The 27,802-nt window shown below is 37.9% G+C and overlaps 1 protein-coding gene across 1 annotated transcript; it reads left to right on the top strand.

The window, feature by feature from the left end:
* On the top strand, nucleotides 1-27,667 carry CAND1 (cullin associated and neddylation dissociated 1). The gene is made up of 15 exons (XM_065743298.1): nucleotides 1-174; nucleotides 3,377-3,520; nucleotides 16,414-16,568; nucleotides 17,953-18,076; nucleotides 18,482-18,738; nucleotides 18,820-18,925; nucleotides 19,440-19,585; nucleotides 20,161-20,453; nucleotides 21,123-21,264; nucleotides 21,852-23,345; nucleotides 24,117-24,212; nucleotides 25,432-25,601; nucleotides 25,695-25,859; nucleotides 26,052-26,159; nucleotides 27,112-27,667. The coding sequence occupies exons 1-15, from the start codon at nucleotides 107-109 to the stop codon at nucleotides 27,334-27,336; spliced, it is 3,693 nt and encodes a 1,230-aa protein (XP_065599370.1). The 5' UTR covers nucleotides 1-106; the 3' UTR covers nucleotides 27,337-27,667.
* The last annotated feature ends 135 nt before the right edge of the window (nucleotides 27,668-27,802 follow it).

The raw sequence follows: 27,802 nt of genomic DNA, 5'->3' as shown, positions 1-27,802 counted from the left end.
GTCCCCAGCAGCTGGGCGAAGCGGAGCCGGCGAGGCCGGCAGGACGCCGCCCTCTCTTCCTTCTCTCCTTCTTCTCCTCCTTCTCCTGCAGGCCGCCGGCGTCAACATGGCGAGCGCCTCGTACCACATCTCCAACCTGCTGGAGAAGATGACGTCCAGCGATAAGGACTTCAGGTGGGGCCCGCGCCGCCCGCAGGCCGTGCTGATCCGAGCCCGTCACAGCGGCCCCGCGCGTTGCTCGTGGGCGTGGGAGGAGCAGGGCCGGGCCGCAGGCGGCCTGCGTGGGGCGGAGGGCTGGGCGAGCAGAGCCGGGCCTTGCCGTTAGCCACGCAGTAGTCCGTCTAGGCCGGAGCTCGCCGTGCCTCGGCTGCCGCAGCTGTGAGCAGAGGAGCTATGCGCTCCTTGTGTGGCTTGGTGCCGCCTCCGAGAAGCCGGTGTAGTTCTGCGGGGACGGCGGGGATGTATTTCTGAGCTTAGGATCTGTCACAAGAGCGGTGCTTAGTTAATTACTTGGTTAGTTTGTAATAAATGGAAAGAAAAAACAAGCAAACCAGAAAATGAAACATAGCATTGCAATCATACGGGCTGGAACAGGCCTCTGGAGATCATTTATTAACAAATACATGGAGACATTTGCACAGTTCTAACAAAGCGCTAGGTTAAAGATAATTTTTCTTCACCTGCATTGAGTTGCCAGAAATATATATTTGAAGCTTTTGGCTTTTAAAGGGAGTGCATCAGTACAGACAGGGAAAGGGAATGAAAAACTCCCTAGGCTTTCCTTCATTGCTGCAGCTTTGCAGTGCTTAGGTTAGAGTTTCAAGAGCTTGTTGACATCCAAATTGATCTCTTGTTAACTTATTAAAATCTAACAGAAAACAGCGATGATTAAACAGCCATAGAGATGGATTTGGAGTCATTTTGCTGTTGAAATGCTGGGCACGTTTGTGTATATTCTTTATGTCCACCTCTTTTGAATTTTGTGATAGGCTACCTGCAGCATTGAGGTTATGAACTTGGGAAGTAAAGTTGGTTAATCTGGAAAACACAGTTCAGAATTGCCAGAGTACTTTCAATTATACTGAAAAATTGGTATATATATTTTTTTTCTGTTCTGAATATTACCAAATATTTTTTAGCTTTACTATGCTTTTTTTTTTGTGTGCGTGTGTGTGTGGTTAATTGAACTTTGCGTTTTGTGCTCATGGGAAGGATATCTCTGGAAATGCTGTGATGCTTCTATTTTTTCAGTGAGCTTAAAACTTTTTTACATAAAAGACACGGGTCCATACCTGTTTGATGTATGTGTAGCAAGCCCTTTTTTTTTCCAAGCAACTTATAGCAAGTACAAAGCGAGTTCTAACTTTTGGAGGTCATGTTCAACAGATTACCTGTTCCAGGATCTTTGAACACCTTTGGAATTCTGAATTATTAAAAAACATAGTAACCTAGATTAGAATTTGCATTACAAACCATAAAAATGAGTGGTGGTAGACCTTTACAAACTGGCTACATTAGCATTGTACTAAGTTTTTATGGAAACTGCCCAGAAACGGAAGTTCTAAATGGGAGGCAATGAAAGGTGAGAATTTACTTTGGGGCTGTGGGAGGAGTGCTGTTTTTACAGAGGAAGAGTGTGACTGCTCCGTGCACAAGGGATGAGAAGCTACACAGGTGCTGCTGCTTTGCACCATGGGAACTTTGATGTGTTCAGGGAGGAAGCAATTGTGACCGAAGGCTACATCTAAACTACTCAAAATCATATTTCTAAATAGCAGCTGCTTCGATTTAAAGTTGGTTCTCCCAGCCGTACTACTGTGGGATGTAGGTATTTTTATTATTTTATTGTCTGCCAGGAGGATTCCTGTTACATACTTCAGTGCAGAAGTGCTGATGAACTGATGATGTGTGAGCTCTGCTGAGTCTAGGCAATTGTCACAAGTAGGTGATGAGAGCTAATGGCTAGGAAATAAGGGCTATTGACCAAGGACATGATAAGAGGCTATGAAGGTTTAAGAAAAGAAGGTAAATAGACCAGTAAGGTGGAGATGACTTAAAGAGTTCCAGTTCTGCTTAACTTTGGATATCCTTACTCCCATTTTATTTGTCCATTACATTTACCTCTCAAGTAGCCTTTTTCTTTGCTCGGCTGGTGCCACTCGCGTGCATCATACAAGCATTTGGTTCCTCTCTGACTATAGGCTTGCTTCAGTTGGATTCTTGAAGTGAAAGGAAAATGACAGAGGCCTTCACTTATCTTAGAGAGAAACTTCTTAAGACTATTAGCCTGGAATGGCTGTGTTAAAAGACAAGAAGTTGACGTCTGTTACAACACAGGCATCTGGTGTTTGTGATGCACGTTAAGATTATGAAGTCTTGGCTTTTGTTTGTAATAAAACAAGTATCAAGCAGGTCCATATGCAGAGATAACCTTCCAAGTATGACCTGAGTTTCAGAGATGTCTGCTTGAGTCTTAAGTATCTCAAGCCCAAATGTCAGTCTTAACTGGATAATTGTAAATTGTTTTTTGTCTGGGCATTTGGTTGAGGTTGGTAGTGAAGCCCCTGGGAACTGTAATTGGGTACAGCATCTCTATTACTTTGCTTGAGAAGAAAGAACACATATGAAAGAAGAACAGATTGGAAAACAGACTTCAGAAAGAAAAGAAATGAGGCATAAAAGCAATATTTTTGGAAAGTCATTTCTCAGTATGTTTTTCTATTGGTCAGCGTGACGGTGAAATTTAATACTAAATTAGTTGGTATGAAAGCTTCTTCTGTTTGATTGATCTCAAGAATTAATATGAAACTTTAATGTTGCACGCTGGATCGGGGACTGGATAAACGCCATTGGCCATTGTCTGGATTATAAACAAACCAGTCTGGGCAGATGAAGAAAACAGAAAATGCATAAATCATAGTTTCACTCTATTTCTCTGTTAATGTCTGGCTTATTTTTGGGGAGAATATTTGAAAGAACGGATTGTTCTTTTTGCTTCAAAGTAGTTATTTAATACCTCAGAGTAGAGAGGAGACTTCTACCAACTTGGCATAGCTTACAAAATTGGTGGAGCTAATGGGAGAAGTACTTCAAATGGAGGAAAGCATCTGAAGCATTGTGTAAACAGTAGACATAAAATGTGGAGCTGTCCTCACCAAGGAAACTTAACTAAAAGTTAAATTGTTCTAAAATTGTATTTTCTTCTTATCTACTGTATAATTTGAAGAAATACCACTTGCATCACAGAGTAGATAACACTAATATGACATGCTGTGGTTTATTTGATAACAAATGACGGAAACTGAAAATACTGAATTGTAGAGCACTGTGAATAACCCGTTCTTTTAGCAATAATTATCTGGCTCTCTTTTGTCAGGTTTATGGCTACTAATGACTTAATGACAGAACTACAGAAAGATTCTATCAAGCTGGATGATGACAGTGAAAGAAAGGTGGTGAAGATGATTTTGAAATTACTGGAAGATAAAAATGGTGAGGTGCAAAACTTAGCTGTCAAATGGTATGTATTTTTTTTCTGTGTTGTAAAGAATTTCTGTTGACTGAAAAACAAAGGTTGCTGTTCTGAATTAATAGATTTATTTTTTTTCCACAGAGGAACCTTTTTAGGTTATCCTCCTTAGTTCTAGCTTCTTTTGTTGGCATTGCAATTTAATGTTTTGGATTTAAGGTGACAAATACGGTGTACAGTCATTGCTGATGGATGGTGTATGATTAACATGCTTGTTCTCGATGAATCTTGAATACTAAATAGATTTTATAAGATGATAGTTGATGGGTAGTTGCTGCAATGATATTCGGCTGTGAGAAGGTAGATGATGAAATTGTTTTGGAGAGTTTTCAAGGAGAAATAAAAACATAAGGTAAATGCACAGCCTTGATTATCATACGTGGAACTTGCCTCTTCATTAACGTACACATGCTCATGTGGTTTTACGTGCTCTACAGGAACTGCAAATATTTTATGGGATCATGGGTGCAGTTACTTGCTTTTCAGAGGCTTCTGTTGCTTTGGTACCCTTTCTTCCTCCTCTTGATTAACTTTGCCTGTGGTGTGGCTTTTCTGGCTATTCTACCTCTTTGAAGACTCACTACCTTAGAATGTTTTACACCAATCTTTCTGGCTTTCTGTGCCCTCTCAGGTGGGCATCTCTGTTGAGAAGCTCCTAGTACTCCTCAGATTGTTTCTTGTTCATGAGCTACTTTCGTTTTTTCTTGAAATATTCCAACTGAGCTACTGAAAGTTTTACGTTTTGTGAGGCATGTAGTGAAGTAAATGTACTGTGGGAAGAGCTTGGGATGGCTTTGGAGAGGAGTTTCACATCGTGGCTCTCTCTGTTTCGGCTTGTTCTTTACAATTGATGCCATCAGACTATCAGAGCAGAAGATTAAAGCCTGTTCATACTTCTGCTTCTATACTTAGAAGTATTTGCATCACCTTCTGAAATATTTTTAAGTGATGATAACCAAAACCTTTCAGAGAGAAACTAGCACAAAATAACATGTTGCTCTTGCATTTGAACTTCTGAAATGTCAAAATCCCTTGTAGCATGGCTTATGTTCTGTGGCTTTGAAACAGAGTGCCTGTACTCAGAAGAGATGCATGCATGAAAAGTACTAAGTAGATTGTTATGAGACTTGACTAGGGCTTATAATTGTCTTTTACTGAAGTAACATTTTGTGGTAAAACTTATTGCCACATATGTGCAGTACTCATCTGTAATGCACGCTTGAAGTGACCTGAAGTTCAGATTTAATGCATGTAGTGTATATGTAACAGTCTTTAATGGCAAGGTTAGAACTTTGAAACTAAAGTCTAAAGTAGTGTTTATTAAAACACTAAAGAAAGACTGCAAAGGAAAGAAAGTGGAAAAAATAGATGATTGCCAATGCATGTAGGCATGCCCTGTACTTCTCTTATTAACCATCTTCCTTTTTTTTAAAGTTCACTCTGACGCACCAAGAAAATACTTGGATTTAATTAAAATGAAAGAATCAATTTAACATTTAGAATACTTTTAGTAAAAAAAAATAAAAAATAAAAAAAAATCCAGGTAGTGTTAAAGAACAGCATTAAATTTCTTGTGAGGGAATTAGAAACGTGATAAAAGTTTTTGTGAAAATTGTGAGCCTTCATCTAGAACGTATAAATTCCTGGACACAGCTAGTTCTTCTTGGTCTGGTCCTGATCCCTTGCAGATATGCTTGAGGGACAAGGGAAGGACACTCTAAAATGGCCTTAATTTAGACTCACAGTACTGTTAAACTACAGTTTTAAGCCCATTTAAGATAATTTTGCTGCTGCTCTGTTATTCTCACCTTCCTTGTTCCTTTTCTTGCACTGTTGCATATCTGATTTTGTTGTGGACTGGTTTGGGGAGTTAGATTTCTTCTTAGCTCTTTCCTCCTACAGTCAAATAAGCATTGGTAGAACAGCTGGGGGTAAAGGATGGGAGAGGTTGAGGCACATTTAAATTGTAGTTTTCCTAAGACAGTTGAAGGTGCTGCAGTATCTTCCCTCCACTATAATACTGGATGGAAATGTGATTTGTTGAGATGTTACATTTGACAGGAGACTTTGTATTCTGGGTTTCTGTTCTTTCCTTGTTGGATATTTTCCCTCCCTTTCAGTGGAGGAAAGTGTAAACTGTTTAGATTACCTTATTAAATTAAATGCTCTGGTGCTCTTTAGAGACTATCAACAGGAACTTTAATCAGCTGATGCTTGATGACCCATTCAAGTATAGATTCACTCTCAGAGGAGTGTCTTAAAGACACATGGGAACCTTAGTACCTTTAAATCTGTGTTTTAGACAGCCCTTTTCTTGAGGAAGAAAGATGTGCAATTTGTTAGGGAGGCTTCCTCTTCCGGCTGGGTGTGTGGAAACACTGAATGGTAATGGTATTGATTACTTCTTAAACAGGAAAGAATCTCTTGAAGGAAAACTGTTCTTTCAAGGCTTGTTTACTGAGGTCACTGAACAGAGCAGATATAAAATTACTCAGAGCAGCCTTAAAGCAACATTAGTTCTTAGTCGAGCGTAGTAACACGTAAGTTTTGCCTTATTCACTAATCTCTTTCACATTTAGATAGGAAGTGCACTTTTTGTTAAAATGCTAATTAACTTGTTTCTCATGATCTCTTCCAAGCACATGCTGTTTTTGTTCTTGACCCTTTCAATTATATTGTACTGCTTTTGGATAGGGTAAAATATGTTGGATTTTGGTTCACAACTTGAGTTTATGGATAGTTGGATAGCTACCTTGCAAGACAGTTGTGCTGTTCACTTCTGAATAAAAACAAAATGTAATCAACTGTTTAGTACTCTAGCAGTAAAAGTCAACAGGATCGAAGCTTTGACCCAATGGGAGAGAAAGGGTTGTACTCAAACTCCTGTTATTTCAAACAGTGGTTGCAAATTAGGTCAGGGTTTTTTATTTGTTTTTTGTTTTACCTTGGCTGTCTTAAGAGCATTTAAAACTTTTCGCATTTGTTTTACTCTGAAGGAGCTTCTTTGTTCTGTGTGATAATCATAGGCTGTTTCACAGTCAACCAGCATAGAAAACACTTCGGACATTCTTGCAGCATTAACAATTAAAGGCTGTGTGTGTAGTGCAAATGGTATCCTGTGTACCTTATGGTGGTGATAGTTATGCTGCCTGTAGCTCTATTCAAGATTATGTATATCTGAATAGACAAGCAGAATGGTGTGCCTGAGTCTAAGCTGGACTGTTTCTGCTTCACTATTAGCAACGTTCTGATGGCTCAAATTGACACTGTTCAGTTCATATGTTCAGTGCTTCAGTTTAAGGATGAACTGCTTCTCATTCTGAGCCGTTGTTTATGATGGGATGGATACTCTGCTGTTGAAGTTAGTTCTGATAAATTTGTGTTGCTTCATACTAAAATAGTTCCTGAAACTTGAAATAAGTAATCATTCAAATACACTTATATCCATATCTCAAATCACACAAGAAAAACCATGGCATCAGAATAATCATTTTCAGTGAGTCCTCTTGCCTTCATGTAGTTTGTCTGCATTTATCAGTGTGACTTCTCTGGGCAGTAGTTCAGTATAGGGAACTCTGCTTGAAGCTGTAAACGTGAGTCATTAATGTGAACAGGATGATGCACATATGTTGTGTGGCTGATCTGGTTCAGCAGCTTTTAAGTGTTTTGGATGTGTAGTAATCCACTGTTAAACATCATACTTTATTGGTGATTTCAATCAAATACATTTTTTTTCATTTGCGATTTTTTTCTCTTCCTCATAAGTAAATGTGTTTATTTGACAACTAAAATATGCTGACTTCAACTGTAGCTGGTTATGAGATGATGTCCATCTCTCTAATAAAGAGGATACACTATGAAGATCTGTATTTTCAAATGCATTCGACTTAGAAGCAACTGTGACAGTGCCTCCTTTGTTTCCATATACAGCTGAACAAATTTTTGACTTTAAGAGAAGCTGGATATGAATTACTAGTAAATGGAATTGTCTAGAGGAAAGGAAAAGATAAAGAGCACTTAAAAACAAGACAAAACCTTAACAAAGGAAACTGCCTCCAGATATCTTAAGTGCATAAGTACAAACACTTTATATTCATAACTGATTTTATGAAAGAAAGTTATAGTTTATTTTCTAATAAGTGCAGTTGGCAATCGGGGGCTAATAATTAGGTCTGTAAGTAATATCTCCTGATTTGAAAAGCCAGAAAAGCTTAAGGCAGTATTTTTTAAAATGTATTTCCTAGTTGGTATGTTGACTTCATTGAACTAATAAGCTGCATAAATAGGAATGAAGATGCTAACTCAAAGTCTAATTTAACACTTTTCAGCAACTAATTTCAAACGTTTGGGTGAATGACTGATATCACTTAAGTGGTTTGTGGTCTTTAAACATTGGCAAATAAGCATTTCTCATACACTGAACCACACAGAATGGTTGAGGCTGGCAGGGCCCTTTGGAAATCATCTGGACCAATCTCTTCTTGAGCAGGGCTGCCCAGAGCAGGCTGCCCAGGCAGTTTGGAATGATCTTCAAGGGGGAGACCCCTCAGCCTCTCAGAACAGCCTTCGACAGCACTCTTGTTACCCACAGAAGTGCACAGATCAGAGAAAGCCTCCTGTTTGTTTGTGCCCATTGCTTCTTGTATTACTGTGGGCATTGCTCCCATAAGTTACTTACATGCACTGATGTTTAGCCTGATCTTCTCCGGGCTTAACAGTCCCAAGCTCTTATCCTTTCTTCATAAGAGAGCTGTTCCAGTCCCCAAATAACCCTTGTAGCCCTCTACTGTCCTCACTTCAGGAGTTCCATGTGTTTTGTATGAGGGAGCCCTGAACTGGATGCAGTATTCCAGATGCAGCTTTGCCAGGACATAGTGGAGAGGGAGGATTACCTCCCTTGACCTGCTGGCAGTGCTCTTCCTAATGTACCCCAGGATAAGTATCATCAGCCTTCTTAGCTGTAAGGGCACACTGCTGGCTCATGGTTAGTTTGTGATGCACGGGACCCATATGTCCTTCTTTGCAGACCTACATGCCAGCATGTGATCCCCCATCCTGCCATGGTGCTTGGACTTGTGTCTTCCTAGGTGATGGACCCTGCACATGCCTTTGTTGAATTTCACAAGATTCTTCCACACCCAGCTCTTTCTGAATGTCTGCATAGCCTTGTAGGTTATCAGCCACTCCATCTCAGTTTTGTATTATCAGCAAAAGTAATGAGAGTGCACTCTGCTGCTTTGTCTGTGTCATTGCTGAGTTAAGTTCAACAAGACTGGACTCAGTACTGACCCCTGGGGGACGCTGCTTACTACAGGTTTCCAATTGGTCTGCAGCTGATCACAACCCTCTGAGCTCTGCTGGTCAGCCTCTTCTCAAGTCTGCCTTGCTGTCTGCTCATCTAGCCCACACTTCCTATGGGGCAACTGTGTTGAAAGCCTTGCTGAATTCAGTATAGATGATATATGCTGCTCTCCTCATTTACCTACCCTGCCATTCAGTCACAGAAGGCTGTCCCCATTAGTTCAGTGCAATTCCTCTTGGTGAATCTACGCTGACTACTCCTGATTATTTTTTTGTTTTTTAATTCATTAGGAATAGGGTCTTAAGCTTGGAGGAGGTAATGCTTGAATACTGACTGGCTCTGTAAAGCTCCTTCATCCGTGAGATTCCTTCAAGTAGGTCCCAGGAGTTGTCAAACAGCCCTTCTGGAGTTTCAGTCCTGCTTCGTCATTTCCTCCATGCAAGATCTTGTGGTCACTAAACTATACTTTACTTAACTGTTGATCTAAAGGATCTAGCTGACCAGCTTTTTCTCTGATTATTTTAGCTTCTCTTAACTTTCGTTTACAATATAAACATACTTAAAAGAATTCACTAGTTCTTCAGTACTTAAAACACCTAAATTATTGTAAGATTTTTTTTCACTTATGAAGCAACTGTTTTTGGTGGAGGTGGTCTTTCAAAATCATTGATGTATAGAGGGTAATACCAGCTGCAGATGTTTAAGATGCTTTTGTGCTTTAACCTGGCAGCAGCTCAGTACCATGCAGCCATTCACTCAGTACCACTGCAATGGGTTGGAGAAGAGATCTGAAAAAAGATAAACTTGTGGGCTGAGATGAAGGCAATATAATAGGACAGAAACAGAAAATAATACAGCAGTAATGATAATAATAAAAGAATATACAAATCAAGTGCTACACAAAGCAGTTGCTTACCACCCAATGGTGGATGCTTAGACAGTCCCTCTACAGTAGCCGCCTGCTGTCCCAGCCAATTCTCACTGGTTTTACTGTTCAGCATGATGCCATATGGTATGGGACAGCCTTTGTGCCCTCCTGATTCTGTCCCTTCTCAGCTGCTGGTGCACACCCAGCTTCCCTGCTGTCAACAGGAGGAGCTGAGAAATCCTTGACTCTGTGCAAGCACTGCTCAGTAACAACTAAAATATCAGTGTGTTATCAACGTTATTCTCCTCCTAAATCCAACACACAGCACTATACCAACTACAAGGAAGAACGTAATCCCAGCTGAAACCAGGACAGATGTGGAAGGTGTATTTCAGGAGAGCTGCCCAAGTTGTTGCAGAAGCAGAAGATAAGCTCTTTCTAGGAGAGACCATGTTGCTTCTTGAATCTCAGTAACCAGATTACTTTTAATAGAGAGTGAGTTTGCTGACTTCCAGGATTGCTACTCTGAAAGCTAGCTGTGTTTTTGAAAGGTTGCTCTTGTTCAATTTTAACTGAATGTACTTCCACAATTGTACATCTGTTCATTTCTACTTCCCAGCGCTTCTATTTACAGTACTTCTGTTGGAGCATGAAGTATTATGGATGTGAAGTGGTTTCTGTAGGTTGTGCAGTAACACTTTTCTGGACTGCAGCACTTTAACTGAAATGGCAGAGTTCCCACTTTCCGGACTACTGTGGACAGTTGTCATACCTTGGAATTGTGATTGTTGCTGTTCTGGAGGATTTTTGCTTGGGTTGCCTGCAAAACAGTTTACTATGCAGCAAGAGCAGAATAGGAGGTTGATGCTGTCAGTAGCTGCTGACTGACAGTGGTATGTATTTGAAGAGAAACCAGTGATGTGCTGGTAAAACATTGAGGGAAAGCTTGGCTGAAGAGTAGAATATGACTGTGAAGAAACCTGCGATCTTTTCGAACAACTGGAGAAAATGTTTCAGCTTTCAGGAATGCAGTCAGGAATGGGTTGGTATGTTTGTGTGAGAAAAAATTCTTGGTAATAATCTGTGTCTTGGCAGGTAATTGTGTGCAAGCTTACCAGGATCCCATCTGTTAGGGGAAAATGCCCATCGTTGGTATCAGGGTCCAAAAATAATTTTAATGAAATGGTATTGATCAGTTAACTTGATTGGAGCAGTAACATGCTGAGATTAGGATTGTAGGTATGGTCTTCTAAATCCCTGCTGTCCAGGGTTTAGTAGCTGTGGAGATAGTTAGCTGGAACCTAAAGTTGCCCATACGGTCCACTTGTCCTAAATTAAAGGGCAGTGCCAGAGAAGGGCCTGGGTTTAACTTTTCAGCAAAGGGTGCTCAGTTGGAGTTGTTCATTTCTGCAGGAGTTGGTGTACATGTGCTGAAGCAGGTGAGAAACCATTCCATTGCATCTTTGTTTCTGTGCACGTAAAGTGTATCTTCATCATGTATTAATATTGTCTCAATTAATGCTTCTCTTGAGGTTATCTGTATTCAGTATCTACTGGAAGCACTGTACAAAGATATTTCGTTCTTCTCAGTGTAGTTATCCTTAAAATATCTGTGTCTCTGTAAAACACACTGCAAAATAAAGAATAAGTTGCAGAATTTATGGCATTGGTTTGATAGCTGTCTGTGGTCTGATTGGAGGAGTTGACCTCAATGTCAAATTGGTTTCAAGATTTGTGCTATAGTAAAACTGGAGTTAGTTGAATGTAATATTTCAGCTTATGCTTCTTGTAAATGTTTTACCTTTCCTTAAAAAATAACAAAATAAAAAATCCCAAAATGTCCTTTTATTGGGCAGATTTTATGGCCTAACTAAGGTACTGGTGGTGGAAAGAAAGAAACCAAGCAGGTTACAGTTTGTGAAGGTGGGCGTGTGGAGGAGAAGGTGATTCTTTGGAATTGGGAATTGCATGTTCCTGGTTTTTCAGTGTTGGTGCTGTGCTTGAAACACAAATGCTGTTTTGAGATCATGAGGGTGAGGCATTGTGGGAATAGCCCCTGAGAGATTTGGCAATGGCAGACCACTAGTGACACAATATTACTCTATCACTACTGTTGAATAGTAAGTTACATTTAATGCTTGACCGCACAGACTTGCTTTATGTAATATCTCTTTGTCTGTGCTTGCTTGCTGCCTTAGGTTTCTATTGAGAATTTTTGATGACAGTTAACTCTTGTTACAGTGATTATTATTTTTTTGACATGGAGGAGAAGGGAAGCAGCATTGGTGCACATAGAGCAGGTTGGGGGATGGAAGATTTGTATTTTTGTCTTCACATACAGATAGTCATGTCTGCTAGTTGTCCTGGAGTGAAAACTGAAGTCTAAGCCCCTTGAGTTCAACCAGAATTACTGGCTTGTTGTCTTCTGAGTTTGAATCCTAGTCTACCCCCCTCCAACAACTGCAGTTAGAAGTTTAATTTGAGCTGTTGGAGCACTATCTTATTTTGGGATTGGAGAAAATAGGTGATCAGATCAGGTGGAACCATGGTTTTAGGGGTCGTCCTGTGGTTTGGGCTATACAGTGGGGAGGAGTGGCTTTGAAATAACCAAGAGAACATCTGCAAAAAAATGTGTGAAAGGTGTAGGGAACTTGGAATGTGTTGGGAAGCCATTGCTGTAAAAGGAATGGAAACCCTGGTGTTCTGAGACAGGACAGAAGATGGGATTTGAGAGGAGCTTGAAGCACCTGAGTTTCTCTTTACCCTGTAGATTCTTTTAAGCTGTTTGACCAGACCATTCTTTTTTCCCCATTTGCAGTCAAAAGGACAACAGCTCTATCCAGGAGCAGTAGTCAATAAAATACGCAGTTCTGAAATGAATAAATTTATTTTCTTGTTAGACTGTATGTTCAGAAGTGAATTCAGTATGGTGCCCAGTGGCGTTTCAAAGTGGGTGAGAAAATCCAAAGCACATACAGGTCAACAAGTAAAATTAATAGCACGAAACAGTTCCTTATTGACAGCACTTAAGAATTAAGCTATACATCCTAGAATCTCCACTACTGAAAAAAAAACACAGAAATAAGTGGATTTTTTTGTTTGATTGTTTTTCCCCAGCAGTACCAGCAAGGTAATGAAAGTCTAGGGCTATCTTACTCTCATTCTTAGCAAATACAGTCTTGAGCTCCTAAGGTAACTTTATTTAGTGCCTTATGGTGAATGCTGTTGCCTCAAGCCTTTCCTTCTGAGTGGTGATGAGTGACCTGCAAGTTCCTGTACAACTGCCCTCCTGGCAGCTTTATTAGCTAGCAGTGAACCCAGGATCCAGCTGCATTCCTGGGGAGCTGGATTTGCACTCCAGAGTCATTTCCAGTAAAAGAAGAAAGACTGTTTTGCTTGTCAGCTTGTACACTGTGTGCTTGTCGCTCAGTACGTATAAAGTAACTTTTTCCTTTAGATTATGAAGACTCAAGGGTGATTCTTCTGTCTTAAAATATTTGTGGGTTTTTGTAACACAATACTATGGGAATTAGTTGATGTAAGTCCCAAGCTTAAAGTAAGCTTTTGCCTGTGTGGCAGAACTTGATTTAGGTTTTTAACTGTCTGCTTTCAGTCTTTATGAAGAGATTAGTATCTTGCTAGCTTGGACAGAATTTCTGCTTGCTTATTTCTTTTCTGGTTTTGTGCAGCTGACTTTGTGCCAGTGCTTTTATTTATTTATTTTATGTGAAACTTGTTCTTTTAATTTAAAATTGCTCTCGGTATCTTAGGAAATAAAACCAACGCATTTTCCTTTCCTGCTGTAATTGCTGAAAGGAAATATTTTGCATCCAGGTGGCTTCTCTTCAGTAGTGTGGTACAGTTAGGGTGGAATATACAGCATATCCTCGTTTTACTAGAGCTGTATACTGCTGTTAGCTGATCGGGGTTCTAGCTCTGCACTGTAATCTGGTAACTCCAGTATTACATTGTACAATCAATTTCATTAAGTTTGAAGTTGTTGTCCCACCATTTTCCCAGTGTCTTGAGCTTGTTTTTGTTTTTTTCTCCAAATCAGCCTTTCAAAGCATTTTACAAAAGCAAAGCTAAAGATTTACCCTTGTTTATCAGACCAGCCTGCGACTGAACTGTTTTATAAGCATGGTTTCCAAACAATGAACACTGAATTGCAAAATAGTGCATCACAGCTTTGTAAATATTACTTTTTTTTTTTTTTTAAGAAACTTGGGAAGACAGTCCACCTTTCCACAAAGTGCTCCTTTTAGGGTTAATGAGAAATTAAACTAGACAAATACTTCTAGTCGAATGTAGTTCTGGTGTTAAATATGTTAATCTATTTTACAAGTAGACTGCAGAATTATTTGTAAAGCTTCTATGAATCTCAAATACTTCAGTGATTTTATGGACCTAAATCACTGCAGCCTCAAGAAGTCTCATGTACTTGTAATAAATAGCGGCGTAGATTTGAAGACTTAATATTGTGAGGAAGCAAAGGTTATTTTAAGTTTGTTCATTTTTCTTATAAGGTTTCAGTTTACTTTCAGCTCTACAGAATCAGAGTTTACTATAACCCAGCAGAGATCATGTTGCTCTCTGTTAGCTTTGGTAGAATAAACCTTAATGGAAAGCAGGTGTATGCAATATTAAAGTTCAGTGTAGAAGAATCTTAGTTTACATGGAGGCTTCACGTTCTAGTGCTCTTCTAACATAATGAGTTTGCAGTTGGCTTTAATATGCTCCTTTTTCTTCATGTGTTTGTATGCTTATTTCCATATATTTCTGCTTTCTATCTCTGGTTTGTAAGTTGCTTGTCTCATTGTGTGCAGTGTTGGAAGGCGGGTACATTGATCTCCTTCCTTGTAAGCTGCAGAAATGGGGATGGTTTCTGGTGTGTAGGGCTTGGCTCTGTCAGCTGCAGCAGGAGGCTGCTGTGGCTCTTGAAGCCGCTTACTCACTGTCCTGGCAGCACAGGAGAGCACGGCCCAGATGGAACTATCCCACAGGCTCATTTGGTCTTGGGGACCTCAAGTTGCATCCTCACTTTCACAAAATAAAAGGGTGTAGGGCCAGAGTTCAAACTTTGAAAAATTATTCCTAAAAATTATGGACCTTGCACATCTTTCCACTCCTTGAAACCATAACTGCTATAGGTGAGCCCATCATACCAAAGCACAGTCATCAGGCTTCATTATTCATCAGTGTTTGCACTGAGAGTGTGTGTAGAATCTCATGAAGGCCTTCTGTCCTTTCTTACCATGGTCAAAATTGAATTTGATGGTGATGTGTGTAACGTGAAGCGTGTGTCGTAGGTGAAAAAGCATTGGCGTGCTGTTGCAAATCAGACTGTGGGATTTCTTTGGTGAGACATCTGGAGCAGTGGTAAATTGTAACTAGGGGAATGCCTAGCACAAAATAAGGACAACACTATCCATTAACCCTTTAATTTTGATGGAAGGAAAAATTGTTACCTGGAGGTACATCTGTGTTTCTGTTAATTCTACAGTTGTGCTATCCTTTTAGTTCATCATTCCTGTTTTCTTCAGGTGGTCCTTGCAACTACCATTTCTATTCTTGCCTCAGGCCATTCATTGCTTACAAATCTTGTAATGTCTAGTAATGAAACACCGTAAGAAAATGTGTTAGCACAGCAAGATCATGGGAATGTTTTCAATACTGGTACAAAATGATGACTAATGGATGGAGGCCTCTAAGCCACAGTGAGTCATGTATTCATTGAGATTTTCTAGGTCTCCTCTCTAACAGATCAGCACTGTGTTTGCAGGAGAGGGAAGGTGTGTGTACTTTCCTACGCAACTCAATAAAAACGAAGTCCTGCTCTTGTGTCTTTCCTAGAGCTTCAAGAAGGAAGTGAAAGGCTTGCTTGCTTGTGTTAGAAGGAAATAAAGACAGAATAAGGCACAGTGATTTTTTTGCATAGCTTCCTTTTTGGAATGGGGTGTTTTAACAATGGAGAGACAGTGAAAGTTGGCTGAAGAGTCAGGAATTTGGTGAAGGATGCCGTATCTTAGCAATGAAGTAGGCATCAGGAGGCTGTCTGCAGCTTGGTGCTGTGAACAAAGGGGAGTGTTTGATGAGGGGAAACAATTGTCATCATCCTCAAAGTATTTGGAATGACTTAATGTCACTGGAAGGTTAATGTTTTCTTTCTTTCCTCCAGCTGTGGTGTTTGTAAGGGTCTCTATAAATGAAGACTTACCATACTTTCATTTTACATTTCACTGTTGTTTTCTTTTAAGGCATTCTATGACAGAATGAGTGTGTCAGAAAGAACCCAAGTGTTCTGTAGAGTAAAGGTGGTAGTAAAAAGGTTTACTTACTTGTCTGTTCTTCGAGGACAGCGATAATAAGTACATAAATTGATGTCTTTTGCTAGTTAACTTTGTAAACCTTAGCATTAAGCGTGATGAAGTAAGATGGACTCAGGTTTTGGAAGTGTGAAGCAGAGCAGTCATGCAGAACTGTTTCCATCACTAGATTAAAAAATAGATATACTAAATCTGTATTTTGTTACTAGATCCAAGGATAGATTATCAGCTTAACCAGCTAAAGGCTGCCAGATTTAAGACATTTACTTTATGTTGCTACCGAAACTAATCTTAACTTTACGACTTCAAACAGAATATTGAAATAATGAAGGATTTTGATGTTTTTATTTATCATTGCATATGTATTACCTTTCTTCTGTTTCTACAGCCTTGGCCCTTTGGTGAGCAAAGTGAAGGAGTATCAAGTGGAGACCATTGTAGATACACTGTGTACAAACATGCTTTCAGATAAAGAACAGTTACGTGACATTTCAAGTATTGGCCTTAAAACTGTGATTGGAGAACTCCCCCCAGCTTCCAGTGGTAAGATCTTTAGTATTCAAGATTATCTTTTAGTTTGTTCTGTACTAGTTTGTAGTAGTAGTTTTTGTAGTACTAGTTTTAGAAGTTCTGTACTCCAGAATTTTGCCAGTTTGAAAAACTGAAGTTTCCCACACCAATGCAATTCTTCAGGATAAAAACTTCTGTTACAGGAACATCGGCATAACAAATTGAGCATAAAAGCTTGTTTTAATAATCGTCTGGTGGAACATTTCTGGGCTGTATTCATAACTATACCTCTTCTTGCTTTTTGATTGATAGAATACTCTTAAATTAATTGAACTCATGTGTTTTTCTGTAATGATCAATTTTTTTGCTTCAGTTTAGGTTAAGTGTTTTGGAATGTACCTAATGATTCTAACAATTGCATGTTAAGTTACTGAAATGCTTACTTGTAGTTTTAAATGAAGGCAGTCTGTTCCAGAGGAGCTGCTAATGATGAACGGCTCTTCAGTTAATGGTATTACTTTTTTACTCAAGTGGATTTCAGAAATTGTATGTAGGGTATGAATTAGAAGATAAAGCTGATGAAGGGGACTTTGGAAATGCAGTTTTTAGAGACTGACACTGCTTAAATGAAAACAAGCAATACAAATACCCTGATTTTGACATCCTTCATTGAAAGTCCACAAGTAAATAATTATCTGTTAATCAGGTAGTAGTGAGATGCATAAACTTAAAAATAAATATATGAAATATAGTTTGGAATGGCATTAATTCCACATCTACATTCCAAAAGTATGATTTAAAAAAACGACAAAAAACAACCCTTTATGCAGACAAAGATGAGTGCTAGCCATAGGGAAATGGGAGTTGGTTTGTAAAATTACTCTGAGCAATGCTGAGTGGTTGTGTGTGTTGGAGGGACCCATGCAGGTGTAGCAGAAACATTTTAAATTCAATTTTATAACACATAAAATGCTTTTTTGGCAGTATTTCAAGTAGCTTATTGTGTAAAATGGTTGTATCTTGGTGGGTTGTTTTTTTTTTTTTTTTTTTTGGAAGTGACTCTATTTCTGTGCTTCCTTTAGTTACTTCTTAATTTTTACCCATAGTCCTTCAATTTATTGCTCCACGCTTACCTTGACCTTTGCTTTCCATTGCTTTCTTTCTGTTATGTACATGTTATGAAACTGAAGTCATCTCACTCAGTATGTTTCTGGGTAGATAGGTAGTCTTTCAGTTTTAATGCAGAGCATAATACTTTATATTAACGAAGAAGCTGGCTGTTCAAACTTGTTTTGTTGGGTGGGAAAGCTGATTCATGTTAAATTCAAGTTGATTCCCATAGTCACAGGAATGATCACTGGTGTTAATAATTGTATTTTCTTATTATGGAAATGCTGAGGTTTTGTTGTACTTTCAGGTTCTGCATTAGCAGCTAATGTTTGCAAAAAGATCACAGGGCGCCTCACTAGTGCTATAGCCAAGCAGGAAGATGTGTCTGTTCAATTGGAGGCACTAGATATCATGGCTGATATGCTGAGCAGGTAAACATCCTTCTCCCAAAATGCTGTTGAATGCCAGTAAATATTCCTTCAACTTTCTAATTTTCAAGATATTAAATAACAATTACTTTAAGTGAAATAGTATGCTAAGACATTAAGTGTAAATGAAACCTTACTTAAAATAAAAACGTGGGTTGTATTGAAGATTAGTTGATCGAGAAGGCTGATTATTTGTTTTATTTTCTGATAACTGTAATTTTAAGCTAATTTTCAATGCTTATTGCTTGGAAGGTATAGTTTAAACTTGTTTTTAAAAGTTACAAAACTTTAAAAACTTAATTGGAATCTGTGTGGTGTGTTGGGAATATTTAAAGGATTTCTGGTAGAGTATATGAACAAAGTTATCTAGATTCAATTGGTTTGAGTTTGTGTTTTGTCTGTTTTAAGGCAAGGAGGACTGCTTGTTAACTTCCATCCTTCAATTCTGACCTGTCTGCTCCCCCAGCTGACTAGCCCCAGACTTGCTGTGAGGAAAAGAACCATCATTGCTCTCGGTCACCTGGTTATGAGTTGTGGCAATATGGTTTTTGTTGACCTCATTGAACATCTGTTGACAGAGCTGTCTAAAAATGATTCCATGTCAACAACTAGGACCTATATACAGTGTATTGCTGCTATCAGTAGGCAAGCAGGTCATAGAATAGGTAAGAAAAATATATAAATTATTTGTAACTGTGAAGGCTCTTTAGATGAGAGTAATTACTTTGCTAATATTCTCTTATCAGGTGAATATCTTGAGAAAATAATTCCTTTGGTTGTAAAGTTTTGTAATGTAGATGATGATGAACTACGAGAGTATTGCATTCAAGCGTTTGAATCCTTTGTTAGGAGGTAAGTAATTCTTGGGTACTTATTTTGAGTTTTCTTAAGATCTAATAGTGTGCTGTTTGATTCTGAGCTGTGAAGGTAGTCTCATTGGTGTAAAATATTTTTGCATATTTCATTTCAATATTTCTGCAATATATTGAACTGAAACTTCCTATAACAGTGTTATACTTCAACTGTTAAGCAGTGGGCTATGTTTGTGTGTTATAAACTCTACTGTGCCAGTGCTACTAATGCACACAGGAGGGAGGAGGTATTCTAATAATTCTTGTCCTCTAGTGATGAGGAAAAAAATACATATATATTTGAAGGCATGTCTTGCTCTTCTGCAATATTCAGTCTAGTAGGTTGGGTTACATAGTAGAATTGTCCTTTCTGAATTACAGATTCAGATGGATGCATTTGATGGTGCTTGGTTCAGTTATGATATCTTCAGTGTACTGTCTGTAGTTTTAAGTCTTTTAGGCAGAAATATGTTAATTCTTTTAGGTAATCTGACTTCTGTTTTTGTACTTTGTAGATGTCCTAAAGAAGTTTATCCTCATGTATCTACTATTATAAATATTTGTCTTAAATATCTTACCTATGATCCAAATTACAATTATGACGATGAAGATGAAGATGAAAATGCTATGGATGCTGATGGTGGTGATGATGATGATCAAGGTATATTTGTGTTCTGATTTTTTCATGGTTTTATGATTTTTGGTATTGGTATTCCACATCATAACATCATGTAGTGCATTGAGAATTAAAAAGTTAAGGGAGAGTGAAAGGTCTTGAGAATTGGCAGAGGCCTGAGAAAATTGAAACAGGTGGTATTGCTGCTAAGTACCAGTATTTGAATGGCTTGTATACTTCCAAATTCGATATTTATATTGGTTTATAAACATGACTTATGAACTCATTTCTCAGAATAAAAGTACTAGACATTACTGCTGAAGATAAATAAATCCAAGGGTTGAACGTAAGTACAAGATAAATATTTTAAAATGCATAAAAGACAGTAAAAGGTAACAGCACGTAGTATGATAGATCTAAAGTGAAAAATATGTCAGTTAATGAAATGAAAATACATGTTTGACGTGGGGAAGATTTCTCACTCCTTGTGAAATATTTTACTTAATGCATAAAATCAAATGGGTTAAAAATTGCAAAAGACTCAGTACTTTTCTTTAGGGTAAAACTTTGATGCTTTGATTGTCTAGATTTGAACGTCTGCATAATTTTATTTTTTCAAGGGAGCGATGATGAATATAGTGATGATGATGACATGAGCTGGAAAGTAAGGCGTGCAGCTGCTAAATGTCTGGATGCTGTTGTTAGCACACGACACGAAATGCTTCCAGAATTCTACAAAACTGTATCTCCTGCTTTAATAGCCAGATTCAAAGAACGTGAAGAAAATGTTAAAGCAGATGTTTTTCATGCTTATCTTTCTCTTCTAAAACAAACTCGACCGGTGCAAAGTTGGCTTTGTGATCCCGATGCAATGGAACAAGGAGAGACACCTTTGACAATGCTTCAGAGTCAGGTTATTCTGTGATATTTTTTTTTTGTTTAACTTTGTGAAAACACATTGATGTTATGTCCTATTCATATTGATAGTTCTTGAAATATGCCATGCTATACTTATGTTGTATGTAGATTACAGGTTGTAGTACTGTGTTCTGGGAGCACAACACATAGTACCAGCCCAGAAAAGTGCAGCAGTTAATTTCCAGTCATGGAAATAAAAATTACTGGCTTGGGCACATACGCTTTTCTGACTTCAGATGTTTATTGTCACCCCTGAAAGTTGTATCCCCTGTGTAATTTAACCACATTGCCAAAGCAAAATAGTTATTTTATATGTCCCAGAACAAAGGCAAAACCTCTATTAATTGTGATAAAACTTGATTTGCTATAACATGCTTTACTTGCAAAATAAAAAGGATAGTGCTGACAAATGGCATTTTCCTTTTCTTAAAGTGAATTATTTGACTGACTTCTCAGTTGTTTCTCTGCGTAGTTTTATTAATGTGAATGTAGTTTTTTGTTTCATCTCACTTTTGAAGTTGTACTATTTTTTTTAGTTAATCTTTTTTTTTTTTTTAATCTTTATTTCCAGTAACTCTGGTTCTTTGGAGATATTAGAAATAGTGATGACAGATGAAAGAAATGTCAGCTGTTGAATTGATTAACAGATGTAACTATGTTACAGGTTCCCAACATAGTTAAAGCCTTGCACAAACAAATGAAGGAGAAAAGTGTGAAGACCCGTCAGTGTTGCTTTAATATGCTGACTGAGCTAGTAAATGTATTACCTGGAGCCCTAACACAACATGTTCCTGTACTTGTACCAGGTATGAAAAATATACCACTAACCTAAAGGCTTACAGGGAGCTTTCATATGAAACAAAAATCTTGACTGTTTATATTTGAAATCGGCAGTGTAATCAGCTAATGTATAAATACATATAAATATTTTAGTGATATATTTCCATTACTCTTGAAAACAAGGGCTGGCTATAAGATGGAGATTTTTTTCTTCTATATTTTAGTGAAAAGGTCATTTGCCTTCAGTTGTGAGATCAAACACTACCTTTTTATGTCAAAAAATGTTGCCTATGTTTTAGCTTTTAGTGCCTTAGATAATGAATTTTGAAGTATAAAAAGGAAAAAGCAGTCTTGGAAAATGTAAAGGTTCAGATTCCTTTTATAATAAAAAAGACATCACAAACCTTCAGATGGCCCAGGTCCTCTGTGTAGAGAAAGTTTGAAAAGTAACTGTTAGAATAAAATGGTGAGAAAGGGGCTTGGGAAGCATTCAGTAAATGTTTTTCTACAGCCAACCTAATACACTATAGCTGCCTTCCCTTAGAAATTTGAAGTGTTCTAACAGAATATAAATAACCAAATCTAAAAATACTTTTTTTCATCTTTCTTCCAGGAATAATTTTTTCACTGAATGACAAATCAAGTTCTTCTAATCTGAAGATAGATGCTTTGTCCTGTTTGTATGTGATCCTCTGCAATCATTCTCCCCAAGTCTTTCACCCTCATGTTCAAGCTCTGGTGCCTCCAGTTGTAGCTTGTGTTGGAGATCCATTTTACAAGATTACATCAGAGGCACTTTTGGTTACTCAACAACTAGTGAAAGTCATTCGTCCTTTAGACCAGCCTTCTTCCTTTGATGCTACTCCTTACATCAAAGATCTTTTTACTTGTACAATCAAGAGATTAAAGGCTGCTGACATTGATCAGGAGGTGAAAGAAAGGGCAATATCTTGCATGGGTCAAATCATTTGTAGCCTTGGTGACAGCTTGGGTGCAGACTTGCCTAGTACACTTCAGATCTTCCTAGAGAGACTGAAGAATGAAATCACTCGGTTAACTACAGTGAAGGCCATGACACTGATTGCTGGTTCTCCTTTGAAGATAGATTTGAGACCAGTCCTGGGGGAAGGAGTTCCTATTCTTGCTTCTTTTTTGAGAAAGAACCAACGGGCTTTGAAACTGGGTACTCTTTCTGCTCTAGATATTTTAATTAAGAATTACAGTGACAGCTTGACAGCTGCCATGATTGATGCTGTCCTGGATGAGCTTCCACCTCTTATTAGTGAAAGTGATATGCACGTATCACAGATGGCCATCAGTTTTCTGACAACGCTTGCTAAAGTATATCCTTCCTCCTTGTCAAAGATTAGTGGGTCCATCCTCAATGAACTTATTGGGCTGGTGAGATCGCCTTTACTTCAGGGCGGAGCACTTAGTGCCATGCTAGAATTTTTCCAAGCTTTGGTTGTGACTGGTACAAATAATTTAGGCTATATGGATCTACTGCGCATGTTAACGGGTCCAGTGTACTCTCAGAGCACAGCACTTACTCACAAGCAGTCTTATTATTCCATTGCCAAATGTGTGGCTGCCCTTACTCGAGCATGCCCTAAGGAGGGACCAGCTGTGGTAGGTCAGTTCATTCAAGATGTCAAGAACTCAAGGTCCACGGATTCCATTCGGCTTTTGGCTTTGCTTTCTCTTGGGGAAGTTGGGCATCACATTGACTTAAGTGGACAAATTGAGCTGAAGTCTGTAATATTAGAAGCATTCTCTTCTCCTAGTGAAGAAGTCAAATCAGCAGCATCTTACGCATTAGGCAGTATTAGTGTTGGCAACCTTCCTGAGTATCTGCCTTTTGTCTTACAAGAAATTACCAGCCAGCCTAAGAGGCAATACCTTCTTCTTCATTCCTTGAAAGAAATAATTAGCTCTGCATCAGTGATCGGTCTCAAACCATATGTTGAGAACATCTGGGCCTTACTCCTGAAACACTGCGAATGTGCAGAGGAGGGTACAAGGAATGTTGTTGCTGAATGCTTGGGCAAGCTTACTCTAATAGACCCAGAGACTCTGCTTCCACGACTCAAAGGATACTTGGCATCAGGTGAGTTGTATGCGTAAATTGTAGAAAATGTCCTCGCATTGTCTATTAATAAATTAGGTGTTTTTTTTTTTAATGACTTGCTTAAGTTCTGTAGTACTCCTGAAGTTTTCTTGCCCTCCAAAACCCTCTGTCAAGAACAATATGAAACTCAGTTCCATTTTGGCAGGAGAAAGTAAGTCATGCAGAGCATGAATTATTTTCATGTTCTGCTTTCGGAGTATGATATTTTGTTTAATAATGTTATATTTAACAAGACTATAAACTTAATGAGAAGAGCATGGGCAGCAAAGGACAGCACTGCTTGATTGATCAGTTGCAGAGCATTAACATTTTATATATTCCTAATTCTCAAATAAGAATTGTGAAATTTGTAAGGCTAGGAAAGTTGAAACTGATTAATGAGTTATAGTCATATCAAGAACTGTATCATTGTGTTTTCTTCACGTCCTTCTGCTTTAAAGGGGAGGATTGTTTAAGGCTTCCTGAGATAAATCAAAAGAGTGTGAAAGTAGGCTCATTACTTCAGTTTTCTGGAGCAGAAAAGATTTGTTTCAAATACTGTGTCTCAGTGTTTGAAATGTAACACCAGTACATCTGTGGAGGCAACATTGCGTTACCAGGAATAAGTAGCATTTATTCCTCAGCTTTGTGTAAAAATATTAGAAGCTTACAAAGGACGGATTTAAGTGTGATTTAAATTCTGTAGTTGTACTGTTTTAACTATTGCATACTCAACAATTTTATTTAGTGATTATTTTATTTATAATATAGGATCCTCGTATGCTCGAAGTTCTGTGGTGACCGCTGTTAAGTTCACTATTTCTGATCATCCGCAACCCATAGACCCTCTCTTGAAGAACTGCATAGGTAAGTTATTTGCTTCTAGTGACAAATGCTAAGTTTTCAAGTGATGGATGGCATTTAAAATGTATTCTGTGTATCTTCAGAGAAAAAAAAAGATATTTTGTGGATGGAACTGGAAATAGCTGCTTATGTTCACTGTTGAGACTGTTTCCTTAGGAGACAGTTATTTCTGTTAGCTTTAGCCTATTTGAATTCGGAATGGTACAAGTTGTGTGGTGAAAGTAGCATAAATTGAATCTGCAATGGACAAAGAATACAAGGAGCAAGGACTTCTAGAAAGATGGTACCTAAGAGATTATTTCTTTTTCCAGGATCTTTCTGAATTGAATCAGTAAGAGTATTTCTTTACCCAGAAAGGTGGTCTTGGAAATATTTGGTCTTAAAATATGTATACATATATTAATTCAGAGTATTATCAGATGATGAATTGTAAATCTAGGACCTTGTCATTCTGTAATGTTTTGTGGTCTGAAAGTTATTGGAAGCTTGTATATATGGATAAGGTGATTAGAGCTTTCAGTATGATAGAGCTTTGCTTTCTGAGCTTGTCTTATTCGTGTGACAGTGTTGTAGATTTCTTTAATATCCTGTGGTGAACGTTAGCTTTACAGTGGATTGATTGCCTGAAAATCTTTACAAAGCTGTTTAGAAAGTATGCCACTAAATCTAATTGGAGGTAAAAAGAATCAACTTTAGAAATAGTTTTGTGAGGAGCAAGTTTTTTATTTATGGTGAGTCAGTGTCAACTCTTACCTTATTTTCATTGCTAAGCTTTAATGTTTTTAATAATACATTAATGAGTTGATGCATTATGCTTGTGGGCTTCTACTATCTTCCTCACACTAATACTATACTACCTCTTTTGTTTTGGAAATACTTATTGGATATTGAACACAGTAAATGAGCTATTGGTATTTACTACTTCCAAAATCTCTAATTTCTGGTCTTTGTTACTTTTTTATTTCGTGGGTATAGATGCCTCTTTGTTTATACCCCGTTTTTCTCCTTTTTAAAGGTTCAGCACTTCTTGGTAGTTTGCTAAATACTGGGTGGGGAATACTTGTTCCTGCAGACATTTGTTTTACCAAAGCAATGCTACAGAACTCTGGAAACTAATGTGAAAACGTTTGAAGCCAGGCCTTGTTACATTAATACATACTGAGTAGGCTTGTCTTCTGGAAACTTAGAAATTTATTGATTTTTTTTCTGTATGCAATTGCAGGTGATTTTTTGAAAACATTGGAAGACCCGGATCTCAATGTCAGGAGAGTAGCCCTAGTGACATTTAACTCAGCTGCACACAATAAACCATCATTAATAAGGGACCTCTTAGATACTGTGCTTCCTCATCTTTACAATGAAACAAAAGTCAGAAAGGAATTAATCAGAGAGGTATGTTAACTAAGAAAAATGTGACCAGATTAACATAAGTAGACTCTGTCAAAATATAGTGGTTTTTAAACTTTGTTTTTTATTTGGTGACAGGTGGAAATGGGACCATTTAAGCACACAGTTGATGACGGGTTGGACATTAGGAAAGCTGCCTTTGAATGCATGTATACTCTTTTGGATAGCTGTTTGGATAGACTAGATATATTTGAATTCCTAAACCATGTTGAAGATGGCTTGAAGGATCACTATGACATTAAGGTTAGCTGTCGTTTTGCTACGTAAGCATTGAATTAGGCTAAATATTTTGAATAGTGAGTAGACTGAAATGGTAAGAATGTTTTATTTCATTATGTAAAGTGTCATTAAAGTGTTGCTATTAACGGTTGCAGTGCTGTAGGAAATAACTCAGTGTGCTGTGCATGACTGATTTTTGGTTTTCTCTCAAACTAGATGCTAACCTTTTTAATGTTGGTGAGACTGTCTACCCTTTGTCCAAGTGCAGTGCTGCAAAGATTGGATAGGCTTGTTGAACCTTTGCGTGCTACATGTACAACTAAGGTATTGTTTTAAATTTAAACTTCTGCTTGTTAATTAACTTGTGTTGTCTTACAAATTATAAATGAATTTGTGTATGAAGAACGCTTCTTGTAATCTGCAGCATGTCCTGACCAACAGTTAGCAAACTGCAGTCAGCAGAATGATACAAATACATGGGTCCTTATACACGTATTACTTTTCCTTAAACTACAAATTGAAGAGTAAAATGGTCGATGTTTCTTTGCCATTTCTTTTGTTTCTCAAAAATCTAGCTGCCACTTCAGCAACTTGGAAGTCTCATATCATTATAAACAGTGAAAGTAGAATTATGAGAGTTTTTCTCAAGATCGTGTTTTTGCAGACAAACATTTGAGTGATGAAGGATGGAGGTAGCATAAAGTGGTGCTGTTTTCTTGCTTGTTTTTTTTTTCTTCTTTTTTTCCTTCTTCATTTATATATGAGTTTTTTTGAGTTTTGGCACAGTTGGTCTCCTACTCTCACTTATCCTGATCCAGCTATGTGTTCTGGTATGATTTAATGCTTGATATATCTTTATTGTTACCGTTACTGTAATCTGTTATATTTATTGTTAAGAATTTTTACTGTTACTAATAATAATTTTCCACTGAAATGAAACAGAAGGCTAATCAATTATTTTAATAAAATATTTTTGATCAATTTCTGTTCTCCAGAGTCTGGAAGTATTGTGATAATGTTAGCTGCTAAAATTTTTAATTGGTAATTGGTAACTTAGAGCATTTTTCTGTTTACAGTGTTAAAGTGTGGTCTGTTTTTAAAATGTTAATAAAAAGTGTGCTATACTGTAGAGATTTTTTGAAGAGCATATGCTATTGGGAAAACCGTCCAAAGCAGTAGTGTGAAAGGAAATAGGTCTTTATAAGATGTGTGGGTTAAGGTGGGTGTAGAGGGAGAGCTGAGCAACATTTTCAACCATTTTCACTTTTTTCCCTAGGTAAAGGCAAATTCAGTGAAACAGGAGTTTGAAAAGCAAGATGAACTGAAACGATCTGCAATGAGGGCAGTAGCAGCACTTCTAACCATTCCAGAAGCAGAGAAGAGTCCATTAATGAGTGAATTCCAGTCACAGATAAGCTCTAACTCTGAGCTGGCAGCCATCTTTGAAAGTATCCAAAAAGATTCATCATCCACTAACTTGGAATCTATGGACACTAGTTAAATGTTTGCCCAAAACAGGGACCATTATGTTGAACCATAAGATGCACTGAATTGACAGGTTATGAGTAAGAAACAGGAAAAAAAAATATCTAATCTACATATTGTTTCTCTTTATTTACCTTTATGGAGACAGTTGGCTTTTCCCATCGTTGCTTTTCTAGCATCTATTTCAGAAATGTATTTCCATAATCCAGAGTTTGTTAACCACTCTCGTTTTAGTGGATTTGGCCACATTTGGGAATTAAAAAGTTGACGCATGGTGTATGGAAGTAGGTTCCAACATCCATTTTCCCTGTAACATTTAGGATTAAAACGTTAAAATTTTGTGACCATGATTTTTTTTTTCTTTCTTTTATTTGCTCTTTCTATTTGTAGACAACAACAAAGAGGTGTGGGGGAGGTGGAATCGAGCATCCAGGTGCACCATGTTTTTGTCTAACTTTTGTTTCAGCTTCATAAAATGGTCT

Source organism: Cyrtonyx montezumae, unplaced genomic scaffold (assembly GCF_038088225.1).
Source record: "Cyrtonyx montezumae isolate F1298 unplaced genomic scaffold, pur_monq_1.0 scaffold_3, whole genome shotgun sequence".
Taxonomy (NCBI): domain Eukaryota; kingdom Metazoa; phylum Chordata; class Aves; order Galliformes; family Odontophoridae; genus Cyrtonyx; species Cyrtonyx montezumae.
This window is presented reverse-complemented; position numbering and strand designations above follow the sequence as displayed.

Bases quoted from the DNA above. Each gene is read 5' to 3' on its own strand.
- CAND1 (XM_065743298.1), top strand. From the start codon at position 107: ATGGCGAGCGCCTCGTACCACATCTCCAACCTGCTGGAGAAGATGACG. The intron at 175-3,376 runs GTGGGGCCCGCG...CTCTTTTGTCAG, and splicing joins TCCAGCGATAAGGACTTCAG to GTTTATGGCTACTAATGACT. The intron at 16,569-17,952 runs GTAAGATCTTTA...TTGTACTTTCAG, and splicing joins ACTCCCCCCAGCTTCCAGTG to GTTCTGCATTAGCAGCTAAT.